This window comes from Akebia trifoliata, chromosome 1 (genome assembly GCF_017979445.1).
Source record: "Akebia trifoliata isolate Shusen 1 chromosome 1, ASM1797944v1, whole genome shotgun sequence".
In the NCBI taxonomy this organism is placed as follows: Eukaryota; Viridiplantae; Streptophyta; class Magnoliopsida; order Ranunculales; family Lardizabalaceae; genus Akebia; species Akebia trifoliata.
This window is the reverse complement of record NC_141375.1, coordinates 36,623,261-36,644,163: the sequence shown is the minus strand read 5'-3', so window position 1 is coordinate 36,644,163 and position 20,903 is coordinate 36,623,261. Positions and strand designations below refer to the sequence as shown.

The window sequence follows — 20,903 nt, the reverse complement described above, 5'->3', positions numbered from 1 at the left end:
CCTCACAGCCTTCTCTCCTTTTCTTCTTCGAACTCTCTGTAACGAAAACCCACTACTCTATCCATTGAACTCTCTGTAACGAAAACCCATCTCTCTTATAGGCAAGTTGGGAAAAAAAAAACTTAACGGAAGATTTGTAATCAAAACTCAATAACAGAAGAAAAATATAAAAATGAAGAGACGAGTGGACACCAACTGTGCCTCTCTCTCTCCCTTAGCTTTCTATCTCACCGTCTCTATTTTACTTCCCTCATCCTTACCTTTCTTTTTGCATCTTTTCAACTTTTAATAATTTTTCACCTTTTATTTCTCTCTCTCTGATTCTTGATCTCTAGATATCCTTCTAATAAGATCCCAAACAAGATCTCTCTCTCAGTCCTTCTCTCTGGGTTTATTTTGAGAGACACCCATTTGAAGGAGAAGAAGAATTTAAAGGTTCAATCAATTGGGTATCATCCCTGGAGCCTCCAAAACCAGAAGAAATAACTCACCTGCCAATGGATCAACTCGAAGGATTTGAATACTGTATTGACTCCAATCTTTCATGGGTAATAATTTCTTCTTCTTTTTTATTTGAACTCTCCATATAATTGAAAGGGAGGGAGAGAGTTTCGTTCCAACGGGGTTCGATCTGAAACTTGAGAGAGAGATAGATACAGGGAGGGAGAGGGTTTCGTTCCAAGGGGGTTTCGATCCGAAACGTGAGAGTTCGAACTCGGGTCATTTGAAGTGAAACTTGAGAGAGAGAGAGAGAGTTTCAGTTCTGTGTTGTGAGAGAGAGAGACATTCGAAGAATAGGAGATTTTTGTGTTGCGAGGGATTTATTAAAGAATAATAATATTGATTAGGGGGCTTTTTGTAAAAACATAATGTTTTAACTTAAAACCGTAAGACTTTGTTAACCGTTGGATGCGCTGAGATCTCACGGCCATAAAAACTTGGTAAGGAACTGGGTAGATGTTAGGGCCGCCGAACCGCTCCCATATATATATATAATTATTTTAGGAGTTAAGACATAGATTAATGATTTTTATGGTTAAACTAATTAATTTTTATGAATAGATTAGTGATTTATTGTATGAAAAATTATGTTTATTCTATATTTATTTTTTCATTAAAAAATATTATTTATAATTTATAGACTATTAGCAACCCATAGAATCGAACCGAACCGAACCAAACCGACTTTAGTTCGGTTTGGGTTGGTTTGGTTCCAATGGAATTTGGTTTGATTTTGGTTCTTATTTAGTGGAACCAATGTATGTCGGTTCGGTTCAAATTTGACCTCAAACCGAACCAAGTTGCACCCCTACTCAACACAACCATTGGGACGTCAAGGATTCCCAAGAAAAGTGTATTCTCATAAAATATCGAAATTGATTTCATTAAAAAAATATTATTTACAATTTATAGATTATTAGCAACCCATAGAATCGAACCGAACCAAACCGACTTTAGTTCGGTTTGGGTTGGTTTGGTTCTAATGGAACTTGGTTTGATTCTGGTTCTTATTTAGTGGAACTAACATATGTCGGTTCAGTTCAAATTTGACCTCAAACTGAACCAAGTTGCACCCCTACTCAACACAACCATTGGGACGTCAAGGATTCCCAAGAAAAGTGTATTCTGATAAAATATTGAAATTGATTTCCTAAGATCCTCCCCCCCCTTTTCAAATCCTAACAATTATGTTGAGGGTTGAGGCCAAAAGAATCATCCACCAAATATGTTATAAAACACAACTGTAGAACCCACTTCGATATAACATTGTGATGGGGATAAACGTCCCATCATTGCTGCATATATGTGTTTTGCAGAAGATAAATTTTCACCATTTTTTTTTTGGCCCCACCATTATCTCATATTATTGACTTTTCTTTTCAATCCCTTTCACTTTTAGTGTCTTTACTTTCCTCCCTCTTCCATTTTCAATAATATCTCTCTATCTTTACTTTTTTTCTCTTTTAGTCTTTAGCTCCTAAAAAGGATGTCCATACCCTAGGTATGGCCATCAGCAAACTCCAATAATCAGTTAAAAGTTACATCTAAAATATTTGAAAGTATCATTCTCCATATTCATCGTCACAAATCATTGAAAATGATTACAATCATCGTTGAAATTTTTTAAATAAATTTAAAGAGATGAGAAAATAACAATTTTGATATTTTAATAGGTTTATGTATTTTTTTTTTGAATAAGAAAGTATACTTGCTCAATTATTATTTATTGTCCAAAATTAAATAAGGATTTAAAAAGAAATTCCTGCCAATTGTTTTTTTTTTTCTTCTCAAAAAGTGACTAACGCTGATGACATTGCATTGCACAAAATCGTATATTTTTTTGAGTGCTGATTTTGGAACTCAACTTAACAAGGTGACTAAAAAACTCACAGACGTGGCATGAGCAAAAAACTGTAGATTTTATCTCTTGGGATACACAACCGACCTATCATATGTAGTTGTGTACCATGAAGGTACAATTATGTATCCCAAGCAAAAAAAATTTATGTTTTCTTTGCGCACGACGCATCGATGATCAGGTTGAGTTCCAAAATCATTAGTTGTTTTTTTTTCTTTGAGATACACAAAGAAAAAGATTTATGATTTTGTGCACATGCCATGTCAACAAAGTCATCACGACAAGTTTAACGAGTTAGTTTATAATTGGTCAAAAGTCACGGTGAAAGATTAAAAAAAAATCTTCAAAAGGCCAAAGAATTCGAAGATAGCTTAGTTTAGTTTAGGTTTTTTTATTTTATTTTTAAATAATAATAATTTTGAAAAAACAACTTTGGTCGAAGACCTAAGAAGACCATAGGATTTCTGTCATTTTCTTTTGTTAGTTTCACAAAGAAGACCCTGGTCAAGGGGTCGTGTCACCAATTTAAAAACACGGATTTCAGACATATTCAAGGAAACACGGAGGGGTATCCGTTTGGATCTGCGAACTGCGATGGCGTTTATTGATGAAGTGAGTATTTTTGGACTGAGACTTGAGACTTAAGACTTTGAGAGGAAAAACAATCGAGGAAATTATTTAAAGGGGGTGGGTTTGGTTGGCGAAGCAAAATATTAATTTACTGTGGGCGGTGGTTTCGAAAATTAAATACAAACTGGTATTCCTGTTTTCGTTTTGATTTCGCCGCTACGTAGTACGATGCGGAAATTCGTAGCAGACAGAGCCAAAAATCTGATAGGTTCCTTTCAAAGATCACTATCTGCATCTCCGTCTCGTTTTCCTTCCTATTCTACCATGTCATCTCCTCCTCCTCCTGTTACTCTTGAAACCATTAATCCCAAGGTGATCTCTCTCTCTCTCTTTCTTCTCAGTAGATGGCCTTCGGCATCTGGGTTTGCTTTTATTCTGATAATTGCTGTGATGTTTTTATTTGTTTTATTTATCTGAATCTGAATTTTTCCTTCCTTTAGGATTATTGTTATTTTTTAATTAATTTAGATTCAAGATTTATCCATTTGATTGATTGATGCTGCCTTTTAAACAATTCTTTCAGCTATGATTCTTTCTTCTAGTTGACGTGGATTTTTATTTTTATATACTAAATTGAGATTCAAACTATTAGGTTTTCCCCCAAGTTGTTCTCATTGAGCTTGAGATTTCAAGCATAAAAACCTCTGCCCCCTCCCCACTTTTTTTATTTTTATTTTCTTATTATTCCAAGTTATTTAAAAATGTTCTTGATTCAGTATCATTAGCTTATGCACTTTTCTACTTCTTGTGGAGCCATTTATCAACAAAATATTTCATGTGTGGTTGTATTTTTCTTTTCTTTCTTGGAACTAATTCTTGAACTTGGATCCTGGTTCAGATTCTGTTATGCTAATATCATAAATGTTGTTTTCCCCCTCTTTTCCAGGTTCTAAAATGCGAGTATGCTGTCCGTGGAGAGATAGTTACTCAAGCTCAGGTACTATCCCAAATGCCACCATTCCACTCCAGTAGGTGATGATCGCAGCCATTCCATCAATAACATCTCTTGGGCGTAGTCCTGAAAATGTTGATGTGGTTGATTCACTTCCCTCATACAATATATTTTGAAAATAAAACTAAGAATGATTTATATAGTCCAAGGTTTGAAACTTAGAGAATGTTTTGCAAAATTGTACACAAATATACTTGTTGAATTGAATTCTTGATCCTGTAAACAAGATCATGTATGATTCAATGGCAATTTGCGTAGTTGGAATTTTGTCTCAGGACGAATTCAAGTTATTTTTGTCTAACGCATGTGTAAGCTTGGTGATATTTTCTTTGTACATTAGAGTTTTTTTTCCCTCTTTACTTTCTAAGTTTTCTTACCAAGGGACATAAATGCAGTTTCTATCAATTACTTTAGAGTGCGAGTTGGATTAAGGATTTGTTTTGTATTGAATGTGATATTCTCATAGAAATCATGTCCTTCCTAGAATCAAGTTCATCTCACAAAGATATTTTTTCTAATTTCTTTCTTTTGCAGCATTTGCAACAAGAATTGCAAGCAAAGCCAGGTTCTCATCCCTTTGATGAGGTGGGTTTCTTTCGTTTTCTTTTTTATATTATATTGAAATGGAGGTTTGGAGTTAGTTGTTTTATCTAGGCATATGATTACTTTAGTAGTGGTCCGAAAACAATTTATTTTATAGACTAGATTTCTTGTCTTGCATAATTGTCTAAACCAAATATATGTAATGATTTTTTTTCTTTCTATATGGTTAATTTTTTATTTATTTATAATATTTCCTCCCCAAATGCCACTATGTGGAAAACACTTCTTTAACTCGGAACTTTCTCAGAGGTTTTACAAGTAGATTCTGCCAAGCCGAGTTAGTCCCTGGTGAATTTTCACACTTTATTTATTTATTACCATAGCATGTGCAACTTCTTTTATTGAAGAAACAAAGAAGAACAAATTAAAGGAGAGTTAATAGCCCAAATGCATGGAAAATTCTTGCCACCTTCCCAGCTAGTCTGCTATATGCAGCAACTTTTGCTTACACTCGACCTATCCAAAATCCTAGACCTGTTAGATTAGGAATTATATATTTATGTAAGATGCCAAGGTATTCCATTTTTATACTGAATTCTTCTTTTTCTGTACAGATACTTTACTGTAATATTGGAAATCCTCAATCTCTTGGTCAGCAGCCAATTACGTTTTTCCGAGAGGTTGGTTAACTGCAGAAAGTATTATCATGTAGGGCCAGCTTCAGCAACTGTGAATAATAATCAGACTTTGTTATTCAGGTTCTGGCATTATGTGACCATCCAGCCATTTTGGACATAACTGAGACACAAGGCTTGTTCAGGTATACTGGAAATTTCTACAAGAAATTTGTTTACAAACTTGCCCATTTGTAAAATCCTAAGTACTTTATAATATTTCAAAATTTTCTAGTGGGTATTTAGTTGAGATCCACCCCTTTTTTACAGGTTTAAGTGTGAGAGCAGAGTTTTGACCACAGGTCTGTGGTATGACCACACAGACTTTCGCCACCTTGACGAGGTGGGACCTTCAATGAGACCCACCCCTTAAGAACCTTTCCTACGCCCAATATGTTCTACAGTGAAAAGTGCCCTTGCCAAGCCTTTTATTTGTATCGTCTGAGTTTGAAGCCTTGGTTCTTTTCAGATAACTTTCTCAAGCACTCAAACAACTTGAAACTTGGGGAGATAGCATAAACTATTTAATCTCAAATGCTTATTGAGATTTTACTATAGAGTTATGTAAAACCCAATCCTCATCAAGTTGTCTGCTTTTATCAAGGCAGCCTTTATTAAGGCATTTGATCTTCAATTATTTGTTGGGAGTATCTCATATGATCCCATTATGGTCATATCTATCAAACTTGAAGGTTAAATTATCTTTCTTGTTACCAATCGTCTCATATTTCCACATGTCACCTTTTACCATCAATGAACCATTTAAAAGCTAATAAAAGTTCCCAATCTCTAATATATCTTTTGCCTCATTGGAATCCTTAAGTACTAGGCAATCTGGATTTTGTTCTGAAGGTACTTTGTAGTAATTACCACCCCTTTTTTACCAGGTTTAAGTGTGAGAGCAGCTTTTGACCACAGGTCTGTGGTATGACCACACAGACTTTGCCACCTTGACGAGGTGGGACCTTCAATGAGACCCACCCCTTAAGAACCTTTCCTACGCCCAATATGTTCTACAGTGAAAAGTGCCCTTGCCAAGCCTTTATTTTGTATCGTCTGAGTTTGAAGCCTTGGTTCTTTTCAGATAACGTCTCAGCACTCAAACAACTTGAAACTTGGGGAGATAGCATAAACTATTTAATCTCAAATGCTTTGAGATTTTACTATAGAGTTAAGTAAAACCCAATCCTCATCAAGTTGTCTGCTTTATCAAGGCAGCCTTTATTAAGGCATTTGATCTTCAATTATTTGTTGGGAGTATCTCATATGATCCCATTATGGTCATATCTATCAAACTTGAAGGTTAAATTATCTTTCTTGTTACCAATCGTCTCATATTTCCACATGTCACCTTTTACCATCAATGAACCATTTAAAAGCTAATAAAAGTTCCCAATCTCTAATATATCTTTTGCCTCATTGGAATCCTTAAGTACTGGCAATCTGGATTTTTTCTGAAGGTACTTTGTAGTAATTACTTTATAATCTCTAGCTTCCCTAATTTATTCCATGATTTGTTGCAGTTCAGATGCCATAGAGCGAGCTTGGCAGATTCTAGATCAGATTCCAGGAGCAGCAACTGGTGCATATAGTCACAGTCAGGTAATGGTAACGGTGTTCACTCCCTTGTGCAACCATGTATATTTCTGGTAACTCTTTCCTCATATTGGTGTGGAACTTGTTTCCTGTTCCTTCCATACCAGGGTGTCAAGGGCTTACGTGATTCAATTGCAGCTGGAATTGCGGCTCGTGATGGTTTTCCAGCTGATCCAAATGACATTTTCTTAACAGATGGTGCAAGCCCTGCGGTATCTTTTTGATCTTACAGCTTTTCTATCTTGGTAGTTTTCAGATTATAAAAATGAAGAAAAAAAATTATCCACTTATGTTCTTTTATGCTCGTCTCACTTCTCAGGTCCATATGATGATGCAGTTATTAATAAGATCTGAGGGAGATGGCATTCTTTGCCCCATTCCTCAGTACCCTTTGTACTCAGCCTCGATTGCCCTCCATGGTGGCACTCTTGTATGTTCATGAATTTCTAATATACAAGTGCATTATTTAAAAGAATGATTTTGTCATCCCAGTTGGCCAAGTTAACTCAGCTTTGTTGGTACACTGATTACCAAGCACAGACTGTGAGCTAGTGATCGACTTCGCCAAATTTTATAATTTGGTTGACTCATTATAGGTTGTATTTCTAGGGAGACACTATATCTTTTGACATACTTGAAAACTTGTGTATAGGGCTTCTTACTCTTTCCTATGCTGTTAATATAATTTTCTTTTAGGGACAAAGCAAAAGATTTCTTTGACCAGGCACTGAGCTAAACTCAAAAATCAGATTTTGATTTTTAGTTGAATCCAATTTTTTTTTTTCGTATGGATAAGAACAATAAAAGAGTACCCTTGATATGGTTTATACAGGTGCCTTACTATCTTGATGAAGCAACAGGGTGGGGATTGGAGGTGTCCGAGCTTAAGAAACAGTTAGAAGCTGCCCAGTCCAAGGGCATCACTGTTAGGGCCCTGGTAGTAATAAATCCAGGCAACCCAACTGGGCAGGTGAGGAATAAGCAATTCTTCATTGCACAAGCTTTTTGAGGTTATCCAAGGACAAAGAAGTCTGAATCTGTTTCCTTTCCCCCCTTAAAGCAGGTTGCTTTGATGAGTGCCTGCTTGTTTAGTTTTAAGGTTTGAGTACAGATTGTAGGATGATTTTCTTTCTGTTCATTTTCTTGGTATTTGATGCCTGCAGCTTCTTGCTGAGGTCAACCAGCAGGCAATTGTCGAATTTTGCAAGAAAGAAAGACTGGTTCTTCTTGCAGATGAGGTGAGTAATTGCTTGTTAATAACTTCAGATCACATGGTTACTCTTTCTAGTATTATTTGAAGATTTGAGTGTGCCTCAAGTCTTTTGCCTGTGCGTAGAAGACCAATGACAGCACTAGCGAGAAGCTCTTTGATGCAAGTCAAGGGTTTTGAAATGGCAAGAAGAAGACTGAGATTGATAAGGATGAAGTAAGGATATATTTGGAGGAACATGCATTGATTGAAGATATGGTTCATAATAGAGTTAATTGGTGTATAGGAATCATGTTGTCAGCCTAGTAATTGGGATAATGTTTAGACTGTGATAAGTTCTTAGTTAATTATTGACTTAGCCCATTTCTTTAGAGTGTGTGGGAGTTGAAATGGCCATTGGAGCCCTAGTCAGATCAAGTTGACTATGTTGAGTTCGAAATTGAGCAAAATGTTTTTTTATTATTAATTGTAACTAATGCATGTCTGCTACTTGAACTTTTACAGGTATACCAAGAAAATGTTTATGTTGACGACAAGAAGTTTCACTCATTCAAGAAGATTTCCAGGTCAATGGGGTACGGAGAGGAGGATATATCTTTGGTATCTTTTCATTCAGTCTCTAAAGGTATGTTGGTCCCATTGTTACTGATCACAAATGGAACAGAAACCTTTGACTTTTTAACTGAAGAAATGCTATCTTTTCCGACTGCAAGGGTATTATGGGGAGTGTGGAAAAAGAGGAGGTTTTATGGAGGTTACAGGTTTCAGTTCTGATGTGAGGGAACATGTTTACAAGGTGGCATCAGTAAATCTTTGCTCAAACATCTCCGGTCAGATCCTTGCAAGCCTCGTCACGAACCCACCTAAGGTATTAGAGTTGTTACATTTATTTTCCAAATCTCATGTTGAAGTTCAAAACTTGATTGGGGCTCCATTATCCAAGTTAGTGATATTTCAAACTTGATGGATACCCTATTGGAGGTTTGAAGAGAGAAGCAGATGCTTGGAATTTCCACTTAAATGTTTGATTACAACAAATTAACTGAAACAAATATCTGCAGGTTGGAGATGAATCCTATGAATCATTTTCAGCCGAGAAAAATGGAATTCTCTCGTCACTAGCAAGGCGTGCAAAGGTTAGTTAAATAAATTGTAATTGATGGGATAAAGGGTAAAGTATAAGGACTGGGAATTAAAGGGATTATCCAGCCTGCTAATAATTTACTCTGATGTTATAAAAATTGGATTTGAGTGGTAATTTTCCTGAAGTTTTAGTCCAAGATAAATCAGCTAGGTGTAACATCTAATCAACTTAGTGAAGTAAATCAGAATTCATCATCATCATCATCGCTTCTGACACTTGGTTTAGCTGACCCCAAATCTTCCCAGTAAGGCTTAGAGGATGAGGACAAAGAGCATCATTGTCTACCCTAATCAATGGAATTGCTCTGATGAATTGCTAACAGTTGCAAACTAACCCGATTGTTTAGAAGCTTTGCCAAGTTTATTTGAAATCCATGACTAGTTTAGAGAGATAGTGGGATTGACTCAGTCAAGTTTCAAGTCATCAATTTTGAGCATTGCTCTTTTAGGATTTGTTACATTATTTTTCCACTAGAAGCTATAATCACTGATTTCAAGTTTCTACTGGTGCCAAAAAAATAAAATGATTTCAAGCTTCTGATCATCATGCGGTATCATCACTTCTTGAGAAACAAATGTTTCTCTGATGGTTATAGCTAGGAACTTTGATGTATTATTCTTTAAAATGTTTGTTTCTTCTTCTTCCTCTCCTTTTTCCTTTAAAATATTCTTCTTAAACACAGACACTAGAAGATGCCTTCAACAGCTTAGAAGGTGTCACATGCAACAAAGCAGAAGGGGCCATGTATCTGTTTCCCCGACTCCACCTGCCTCAGAAAGCAATTGAAGCTGCAGAAGCCACAAAAACGGCCCCAGTGAGTGAATTATCATCCAAGCGCATGTTAGCTTATCTCAGCCTTCAGAATCCCAATAAAACTAACGGTGTTTTGTGCAACTAGAATAATAAAAAAAAAAAGTTTCATGCGGTACATTTCTCATTGCGTCTCTTAGTTTTTTTGCCTTGTCAGTAAGGAACAATTTTTGCTTGAGTGATTTTCCATAGACCATCCCGGTTATTGGGTTCTTTGGGACAACTTGTTTATCTTACTCCGTGCCTATTGATGATGGGGAACAACAGAGTATTGGAATTAAGGCAGGGGTCACACTCAAGTGAACTTGTTTGCATCTCCACTGCACTTGTTGCTTGGACTGAATTGTGTTGGTGTGTGCCAGTAAGAGTAAGCTTTTGAGGTGGTTGATCTGCAGGGACTTTTAAAAGTAGAGGAGGGCTTAATAGTAGCTTTGGTGGGGGAAGACTCTTTTTCTTAGTCCTTAGGGGCATAATACCACTCTGGGCAGCCACAACAGGCTTTAGTCCGTGAGACGAGCTTATGGCAGCAGGACCATGTGACTGTACTGTTGGACCACCTACCACCTCACTGTCCCACCCATGCTCCTTGGCACTATGATGCACCCGTCTAACAGGAAAGAATTGGCTACAACCGTTGGTAAAGTGTAATGAAGTCTTAAGTCTAGCCTGTGGGTTAAAAACACTTGGTATTATGAAAAAGCATCTATGGCTATGTGTGCACCTCCACATCAGTAATGTGAGAATCGATGTCAATTTTAGTGTTACTCCAGCACGACTCAAGAATATTATGCCTTTGAGATGGGTTTCATGTGGTGAAGGAGACTTGAGTCAATATGATTGAATAAGGATGCTAGCAACTAGATCAAAACTTAACCCTCTCTCTCTGTCTCTCATGGGGAATGTCTTGGGAAGAAGGTTATCAATTATTTAGTCAATTGGGATCCGTTGAGTCGTGAAAAGTAGCTTAGTTGGTAAGGTATTTGGAAGTTAGGTTCATCAATGGGCAGGTCCAGTCCGATTTTGTTTCAAAATCCTGGCTCAAGCTCAACCCATCTAATGGCCTGGTAGGTCTGATGAGAATACCTTTGTCCAAACCTGGTCCGGCCCACAAGTATTTGGGCTTATTAATGGTACTTGTTCCGATCCTAGCCAAAAACATAAATGAGACCTGACCTAACCTGATCACCAAACAGGCCTATAACACTACCCTAACGTGATCCCACAGGCCTTGGAATGAAATCCTTTCATTCAAATCTCTCCTCCCCACCCCCTTCAAAAAAAGAAAAAAGAAAAAAGAAAAAAAAAAAAGAAAAAAGAAAAAAGCATGTCGATGGTGAGAAATGCATATAGGGAATTCTATATGATATCTTGTTTGGATTGGAGTCACCTGCAATCAAGGATCAATCTCCTTTGTAACAGGAAGACCACCATTCTAATTCTATCTCATTTGCATGTTGACATCCATTACGTTAAAAAAAATTGTGTTTTTTAATTTTATTTTATAGCAAAAGAACAAATTATACATTTCAAGAAAGATAACAGATTTTCAATCGCCATCGTTATGGAGAAAGTTAAATACCGTATTGAATCCCTAACATATCTTTCAATTAGGATAACAAATGGTTTCAAATCTCGTCTGAGACTGACATTACTCACGTAAGCCTCATATGAATATATATTTTAAAATAATTGTAAATCGTGTTAAATAATTTATTAAAAAATAGTACAATTTAATAAATATTATCTAAATAAAATATGATTTCCAGATTAAATATCTTATAACCAATCTTATTTTTTTAAAATTTTTATAATTATTTTCATATGAATATATATTTAACAAAAATTGTAAATTGAGTTAAATGGTTTATCTTGTCTGATACGTGTTGACTTGACCAAGACAACTTGGTCTCACCCATGAACAAGACGAGACGTCAAAATGAGATTTGAAACCATCAGATCAATTGCGAAACTAATAATCCATATTATTTTATACTAGAACTAGAAGGTGGCATGTGCAAACGGCACATGTATGAAAAAGATTTATTTATAATTTAAAATATTGATTAAAGAAGTTTTGAAGACTACATAGTAAAAATGATATTTTTGTAATTTTAAAAACTGAGCAACCAGAAATTATCTTGATTATAAGAATTGGTGTGTGATAAGTAAAAGTTGGGATGCCAACGGCAGCTCTCTAAATAATCTAAATAATTGCAAATCGAGTTAAACTGTTTATATCGTGCGAGACGAGATGACTCGGACGACTCAACTCTGTAAAACCACGATTTAGCTTGCCAAAGAAGCCTTCATTCGCCAATTCCCTCTTCAAGTTTTTTTGGCGCCTTGAGAACAAGTTTGAAAAGCTAAAAAGGAAGCCCTCTCTCTCTCGATCAAACGATCGAAGGCAGCCGTGAGTAATGGAGCAGCAGAGACACCAAAAGATGGCAGAGCAGGAAGAAACGGAAGAGATACAGCACGGCCCTTTCCCTGTCGAACAGCTTCAGGTATTCCTTTTCATCCCTCCCCCATCCAACCCTATATTTCGTTTTCGTCTTTGCTTCTTTTTTTTTTAATGCAATTTGCAGTTCAACTTAGATCCTTCCTTCAATATCATTTGTACCCATATCATGCTTCAGTTGACCTTTTCTTGAAAAATGTTAAAAAAAACCAAAAACAAAAAGAGGGTTTTGCATTCGCATCTTTCTTGGATTTTCATAACTTCGAATCTTTCTTGGATTTTCTTTTTCGATTGTTGGTACGCCAAAACGGGTTATTCTTAGTTTCCTATTTTTCATTCCAATTATAATGGTTCTCTTGTACTGTTGCGTAAATCTTTAATGCAGAACTTGGATATTTGTGATGGGTTCTGCATTTTTCTTTTAGTATCATCTATGTTTATGTCTTTGTCGAGTGGGTTCACGCTCAAATTAGGTTTTTTTCTTTCGACTATGAAAATAGTGGGTTCTGCTTTTTTAGACACTATCGATATATTGCTGAATTTCTGGAATTTAGATGGCTTAGCTCTGCTTCCAATTTCTCAAAGCAATTTTGCATCTCCATTTTGATCATCTGATGTTTTATTCTAGTGGGAGCTATCATTTTTCTCTACTTGGGATTTCTGACTTTTTAGGGTTTTGCTTTACCTTAATTTCAGTATTATCGGAGATGGGATTTACCTGTAATCATCTGAAAAAATTATATAGATGTTAACCCTAAGGGTTGGTGAGATGGCCAAGACCACGCCTCAGGAAGCGGAGGTCGTGAGTTCGAATCCCACCCTAGGGGCCACCCTCAGCAATTTATCCCAGAAAATATTTGGTTTGTGTTGGGGAGGAGACTGCATGTGCCCCGAGGATTAGTTGGGTTCTCTAAGAGACCTGGATACCTCAATTCCAAAAAAAAGTACATTGATGTTATCTATGTGTTTCCATCTTGTGTGTGTATGTATGTATGTGTGTGTGTGGGTGCGGGTGCGTGATCTCAAGTTCAACATTTTTGTCAACGTTTCTGGATATATACGAAGGAGTACATTTATTTTAATTTATGCAAAGTTAGGTCATTCTATCTATTTTGGACAAAGTGTTTTGTTACGAATTTTGCTTGTAACTTCACACCTGATAAAGAAAATAGAATGTAAACATGAGTGTGATGAGGAGATAATCTGATTCAAGGTATATCACACTTCCATTTGATCCCATTTTGAGGGAAAGCGAGCCTCCCTTTGGGTTCTTATCCAGCTGGTCTTAATTCTTCAGTGGTATATTGACCACTTACAACCCTTTTTATAGAAGACTAATCAGACTATGCTACCATCCTTCTTGTCCTATCATAACTCTAGGAGACAACTTAGTGATCCTATTAAGTTATATTTACTATGCATTCTACCATGCTATCTCTTAGGAATAATAGCCATGTAGAATAAGAGTTTGAGGAGAGAACAAAAGAAAAGAATGGAGAAAATGTGGGAGGAGTCGAAGTGTCTCCGACCTTGGCCAGTGGCCCCATATATATATGTTTAAGTTAAAATGAAATTACACCCTACTACTAATAATTTATTACTCCTAGCACTACCTAATGTACTTTTTAGCTTACTGGTTCATTTGTAAAAGAATAGGTAGCAATTTTTCTTTCCCCTACTTCCTCTCAATATTAGAGAAGCCATGGACACTTTGTTTTCATTTCCTAAGATGGATTTTATTTCACATTTGTGACCACTGATCGCATTGCTAAATATATGATGTTTCTAATCAAACCATTTTCTGAATAAACACACTTGATCTTCATTTTTATAAGAAAATTGATTATTTTTTATACTCAAGGTTGAGTTTGCTTCCTGTATTTTGTTATAATGCATAGACTTATCTCTTCACGCTTTCTTCATATTTCCATGTCCCCCTTTCTTTATCGAGATTTGCAAAGGGGTGTTTGCCTGGCTGGTCTCAACTTCATTATTGAAGCCTTGTCTCAAATATTTGGGGTCGGCTAAACAAATCCTGTTTCTCCATTAAATTATATCCAGGGCCACGTCTTCTATATTGAAAGTATGTTTATATCTGCTTTCACTATCTCAATCCATGCTCTTTTGGTCTAGCCAACCCTTGCCTACTTCCCACGGCCATAAGGTTACATTTCAGCATATCACTTTTGGGGAATGCTGTAGCATGGATGAAATGTGTGATCAGGGTTTGTGTTAGGAGGTGGTGGATTTTTTTTTTTTTGAAAAGTATAATATATTGAGCAAAAGAAGGAGAACTACAAAGAGAGAGGCCGAGAGAGCCTCAAGAACAAACAACAAGCAAAAAGCAGCAAATCAAAGAAAAAACAAAAAACAAAAACAACATCACTGATTACATAAAGAGTCCCATCTAAAAACAAAATCGTCGAAGGTAGTCCCCGCGAACTCTATATTCTGCTTCGACCAAATGTATAATAGACCCAAAATTTCCAAGAATCTTGCACGAGTGGTACTGCTCTTGTTGTTGAACACTCTGTTGTTTCTCTCGTTCCAGACTCCCCAAGCAATAGCCGAGGGAAGCATAGCCCATAGGATCCTTTTTCTGATGTGGAAAGCATTATTGGTCCATTCAACTAACACCGAAGAAAACTTACGAGGGAGGACCCAGTTCATACCGAACATACCAAGGAAGATTGACCAAATATTATAAGAAAAAGAACAATGGACTAAAGTATGATCAACAGATTCTCCATCACTCAAGCATAATGGACAGCCATTGGGAATGATCCAACCCCGCACAATCAAATTATCCAGCGTAAGAATCTTACCAAGGGCGGCCAACCAAACAAAAAAAGATATTTTAGACGGAACTAACCTGGACCAAGTGATTGAGCCCAATAAGGGTCACTCAGCTTCGAAAGAAAGCCATTTAAAGAAAGACCTGACAGAAAATCTCAAATCCTTAGCCCTTGTCCATTCCCACTTATCCTGTTTGTTGTCGTTGAGGTTAAACATATGTAGAAGATCAAGGAGAGATGTCACCTGAGTTAACTCCCAGTCATTAAAGTTTCTCCTGAATCCCAAGTCCCAAGTAGGGCCAGACTCGTTGCGAACCAAACACTGCTGAATAGAGCGGTTCTTCTTAATAGAACAAGTGTACAGAGACGGAAATTGAGTTGCCAGAGGCGATGTACCGCACCAACTATCCTCCCAAAATCTAATTCTATCTCCCGAACCCGCTTTAAATCTAATCCCTCCTTCGAAATCTTCACTCCCTTTAAGAACCCCTTTCCAAACACTGCACCCATATGAATCTTTAGACACACCACTATACCAACCTAACATTTTCTCCCCATACTTGGCCTTAATAACCTTTCTCCACAAACTACTCCTTTCCTCACCGAATCTCCAAAGCCATTTTCCTAACAGCGCTCTATTAGCTAATCTAAGGCCCCTAATTCCCAACCCCCCGCTCTTTTTGGGCATGCAAACAATTTTCCATTTGACCAAATGATACTTTCTCATGCCATTCTTGTCGTTCCACAAGAAATTTCTCATGAGCCTTTCCATCCTAATTTCGACGGATCTTGGGAGCGTAAAAAGCGATAGGAAGTAAACTGGAATACTCATTAAAGTGCTTTTGATCAAAGTAACCTTCCCTCCTTTCGACAAATAATTGGACTTCCAAGTGCTCAACCTTTTCTCCAGTCTCTCAAACACCCCATCCCAAATTTTGATACTATTATAAGGTGCTCCCAAAGGTAATCCCAAATATGTCGTGGGCAAGGTATCATACCCACAACCCAACATCGTGGCCAACAAGTGAACATCTGTTTCCTCACCTACCCCGTAGAGCTTACTCTTGTGCAGGTTTATGTGTAAACCTGACATTGCCTCAAAGCAGCACAGTAAAACACGAAGCGCCCTCACCTGATCCCTCGAGTGCTCCAAAAAAACTAGTGTGTCGTCCGCAAATTGAAGGTGAGAAATCAAAGGACCATCTTTCACTCTGAACCCCGAAAGCTTGCCTATATCAACCGCTCTTGTAAAAAGTCTACCCAAGGCTTCAGCTATAATGAGAAACAAGAACGGAGATAAAGGGTCCCCTTGCCTCAATCCTCTTGAACCCCTAAAAAAACCTGCCGGACTCCCATTGACAAGAATCGAAAAAGACACTGTTGTGACACATTTCATTATCCAACTGATCCACCTCTCTCCGAAACCCATCCTACCCATCATGTACTCTAAGAAAGACACTGGTGGATTTTTTACACTGGCTGCCAACCTCATGCCACGCTCTTCCTTTATCCGGGCTTGGGACTGGCACTTTAATGTAAAGGAAACACTACACAGTCACACCACTATTAAATGTGATTGGTATATGGATGCATTTTTTGTTTTTCAGATTTTCCTCTTTTAAAGTACTGTTGTTATAGACTTATCAAAAGAAGAAAAAAGAAAAGAAAAGAAAAGAAAAGGTACTGTTGTTTTAGTCGGTAACAAAAAAACGACGTTTTTTGAAGAAAAAAAATGTGTTTAAAACACGTCTTGTACCTCTGACGACTAAAACGATAAAAAAAACACGACTTTTTGAAAAAATCATGTTTTTTACATTTAAAACGCGTTTTTTACGTTTTAAACAAGTTTTTTTTTTCTTTCAAAAAACTAAACTAAACACTTTCTTTTTTTAATGTGGGATTTGATGCATGATTGAATTTCATGATTCATAAATGTAGAAATATGGGATGATAATATCTTGATGTTAATGTTTTTTCATTTTTTAAGTAGTATATTATTTTGAACAAAAGATTTGTTGATGAGTAAACATTTTTTTGGCATTATAAAATGTATGATTATGTTTGAGAACATATTATATTAGAAACATAGAATAAATTAAAATAAATGTCTTATGTATTTTTAGATATATACATTTTTCATATATATTTTTTTTATCTTTTACGTTTCATCGTTTTTTTCCCATTTCTTTCTCAATTTTTTTTCTGCTTTCTACGATTTTTTCTGAAGTTTTCCCTTGCCGTTTAAACCCGTACTCTGACTTTGTGACTATGGTTTTAGTATGAAGCTAATATTGATTTCTAAGCTTTCTGTTTTTCTTTATCCTCAAGGCATCTGGGATAGCTTCGATTGACGTAAAGAAGCTTAAAGATGCAGGCCTGTGCACAATAGAATCTGTCGCATACTCTCCAAGGAAAGATCTACTGCATATTAAAGGGATTAGTGAGGCTAAAGTTGACAAGATCATTGAAGCAGGCATGTGATATCTTTTTTTTTAATAAAATAATTGTCATTTGGTATTCACCATTTTGCATGCATCTGTTTGCCTTTAGGTTGGCTAATTTGCATATTTCATTCATGTATTCATTATTATCGGTAAAAGTAAAATAATCATGCTTGGTTTGTCTTGTTTGTTGACAGCATCAAAGTTGGTTCCTTTGGGTTTTACTAGTGCAAGCCAACTTCATGCACAGAGGCTTGAAATCATTCAGATCACATCAGGGTCAAGAGAACTTGACAAGATCTTAGAGGGTAACTTTTGAATAGATGATGACAAGGGGATTCTTTTCTGTCACGAAAAATATAGTGAAATTAAATTTTTTTCCTTTATTGTTTAACCTTACACGTTTAGTTTTCAACAGGGGGAATTGAGACTGGATCTATAACTGAATTATATGGTGAATTCCGCTCTGGAAAGACTCAGTTGTGTCACACTCTGTGTGTCACTTGTCAAGTAAGAGTTTCTCTCTATATATTTCCCATAAAGTGATCTGAATTAGATGATTTTGTGGATTTCTGTTTCTCAGAGGTCCATATTCAAAAACATATAGAACTTGAACAACTGCCTTTGTGAGCCCATTTGCTCAAGTCAAATAAGTACTCAGCTAAGCCTACTGAGTAAAGTATAATACTTCCAAATAATGGAAGAAAATGCCTTAAGAAACATGTCCAATTTCCTTTCAAAAGTCACCTCAGCTTCAGCGGTATCATTCTCATCAGAATGACATTTATATGCATGTTGATATTTCAGCTTCCATTGGATCAAGGTGGTGGTGAGGGAAAAGCAATGTACATTGATGCGGAGGGCACTTTTAGGCCACAAAGACTCCTTCAAATTGCAGACAGGTGTTATAAAGCTACCAATGGGAATTCGTAACTTTACAAACTAGTGTTTAATGGTGCTGATGTTGGCAGGTTTGGACTGAATGGTGCTGATGTTTTGGAGAACGTGGCTTATGCTAGAGCCTATAACACCGATCATCAGTCTAGGCTTTTACTAGAAGCAGCTTCAATGATGGTGGAGACCAGGTATTGTTTTAGTTGGATTTGTGTCTCTTGCTCAATACCTTTTTGCATTAGCCTACAATCAGAAAAGGGGATTCTTTTTTGTCCCACTCAGTTGAGCTTTCTTAAATCTGGAAGGACTCAAGACTCTATCACGACTCGTTGACATACTGACTTCACCAAGCAGGGGGCCTGGTTCTCAACTCCGTAGGTGGTGTCAACACCAATAGGATTGTGGTCTAGTCAACAAAAGGATTAGATATTTACTTGGAATGGAGACCAATGTTAACTTGGACTCTAAGAAAGGCCAACTGACAACTTTTGATCAAGTTTTGAGCAGAACCAGAACTCATTGAGTTTACCCACCTCAGATTTTAATTTAATTTGCAACTCTGTAGGAATTGGGTCAAACTGTGTTTTTGTGCCTAATTAATGAACATCTATTTGCTTCTGTAGTTTTACTGTAATGTGCTATGTTGTACACAACTTCTCACATGTTATGGAATCTTATACTTGGGTATTGTGTCATTTATTGAAGGTAAACTGTAGAAATAAAAATGTACTTAACTATATAAACCTGAAATTATACTTTCATAAATTGTCTCATGAAATTATTGTAGTTGACTAGTCCAAGATTTGACTTTGGCTCTCACCTCAACGAGTTGAAATGGTGGATCAGATTAATTGTTCAAATGGGTTTTGCTTGACAGGTTTGCTCTTATGATAGTGGACAGTGCTACAGCTCTTTACAGAACAGATTTTTCTGGAAGGGGAGAGCTGTCTGCCAGGCAGATGCATCTGGCGAAGTTCTTAAGGAGCCTTCAGAAGTTGGCAGATGAGGTAGGCTTTATATCTCCAATCAAGGGAAAAATCTGGTAAAGTAAGTTTATGTTATGAGCAAATAGAAGTTTGGATGGTCAAAATTATCTGATTGAGTTATATTCTTGCATAAATGTCCAATTTGGGTTCCATTGTATCTCCCCCCTCCCATATGCCCTTGGGATACAAATATGTCCTTTTTTGCTTTTCAGTCGCCATTAGCACTTATACCATATTCTAATATTACTGTTGGATCGTAGTTTGGTGTGGCTGTAGTGATTACCAACCAAGTTGTTGCACAAGTGGATGGTTCTGCCATCTTTGCTGGTCCCCAAATCAAGCCTATTGGTGGAAACATCATGGCACATGCTTCAACTACAAGGTCTGATAATTCTATTTCCTGCACTTGTGTTCTTTTAATTTTCCTCTTGTACTGATATTTCTTTACTGGTCCCATCTTAATGATAGGCTCGCTCTTCGTAAGGGAAGGGGAGAGGAACGCATCTGTAAGGTAATAAGCTCTCCGTGTTTGGCAGAAGCTGAAGCACGATTTCAGATCTCTACAGAAGGTGTTACTGATGTAAAGGACTGATCCATGAGAATCCCTTGCCTTCTCTCCTCTTTTGTTGCTCAACACGGTCTTTAACATATACTCTTACTATCTATTACCGGGGCCAGGAGCATGCAGATTTCATGACATGGAAGAAAATTTTGAACGAATACGAAAGAGATGTATCTACCTCATAAGAGCTGTTATTGTAGAAGCTGTGAAAGTTTTACCGTGCTATATTTTTGGCTTGCTCTATTCAACTTTTTTGTTTTGTGTCATTTGCTTGAAGTGTAAAGGATATTGTTACTTGGATTGCTTCTTATCAGTTAAGTGAATGTTCCTTGAGCTTTTGTTGAATCTTGAGTACAAAATCAACAATCATCTGTTACTAGGTCTAGTTCTTTGATGTTCTATATAAACCAAAGCATAAATCTATGATGGCCTCTTTTGGTGGAACAGCCATGGCTCTCATGCAATGGTGAAACTATCATTTGGTGGTTGCTCCCTAAGGTATCTGACATACCAAAATTGACATGATTGGATGATTTTAACCTGCCAATATGATGCTTTTCTCTTAGGTAGTCTACATACAAATAAGGTGGTCTGAAATAAGGTGTGAGCTTGCCAAGTTTGTTAAGGTATGTGAGTGTTGATACCACAACCTTGGGTTTCAAACCTGCCTTCACCTACTAACTACTAACCGGTAACTCACGTCTCCAAAGACAAAAAGGGTAGTCTGAAATAAGTGAATAAATTGGATAACATCAATCATTGGTTAGGTAGGTTAAAATCTCCTAGGTCGAACTAATTGAATGCTAGGTCCCACCCAATGTATGTCAAGTGCATGCATTGTTGAAATTA

General features: G+C 36.8%; 2 protein-coding genes across 2 annotated transcripts; both read left to right on the top strand.

Annotated features, from left to right (window-relative positions):
• Positions 1-2,918: 2,918 nt before the first annotated feature.
• On the top strand, positions 2,919-10,529 carry LOC147412258 (alanine aminotransferase 2-like). Its single transcript, XM_086432652.1, has 15 exons — positions 2,919-3,301; positions 3,876-3,926; positions 4,476-4,526; positions 5,099-5,164; positions 5,243-5,304; positions 6,682-6,760; positions 6,862-6,966; positions 7,074-7,184; positions 7,587-7,724; positions 7,918-7,992; positions 8,469-8,589; positions 8,678-8,832; positions 9,026-9,100; positions 9,791-9,922; positions 10,407-10,529. Exons 1-15 carry the CDS (start codon positions 3,158-3,160, stop codon positions 10,527-10,529), a joined length of 1,488 nt encoding a protein of 495 aa, XP_086288778.1. The 5' UTR covers positions 2,919-3,157.
• Positions 9,927-20,399, top strand: RAD51 (RAS associated with diabetes protein 51). Its single transcript, XM_086458291.1, has 9 exons — positions 9,927-12,422; positions 17,500-17,644; positions 17,810-17,920; positions 18,031-18,122; positions 18,420-18,514; positions 18,584-18,697; positions 19,384-19,513; positions 19,753-19,874; positions 19,961-20,399. Exons 1-9 carry the CDS (start codon positions 12,336-12,338, stop codon positions 20,082-20,084), a joined length of 1,020 nt encoding a protein of 339 aa, XP_086314417.1. The 5' UTR covers positions 9,927-12,335; the 3' UTR covers positions 20,085-20,399.
• The last annotated feature ends 504 nt before the right edge of the window (positions 20,400-20,903 follow it).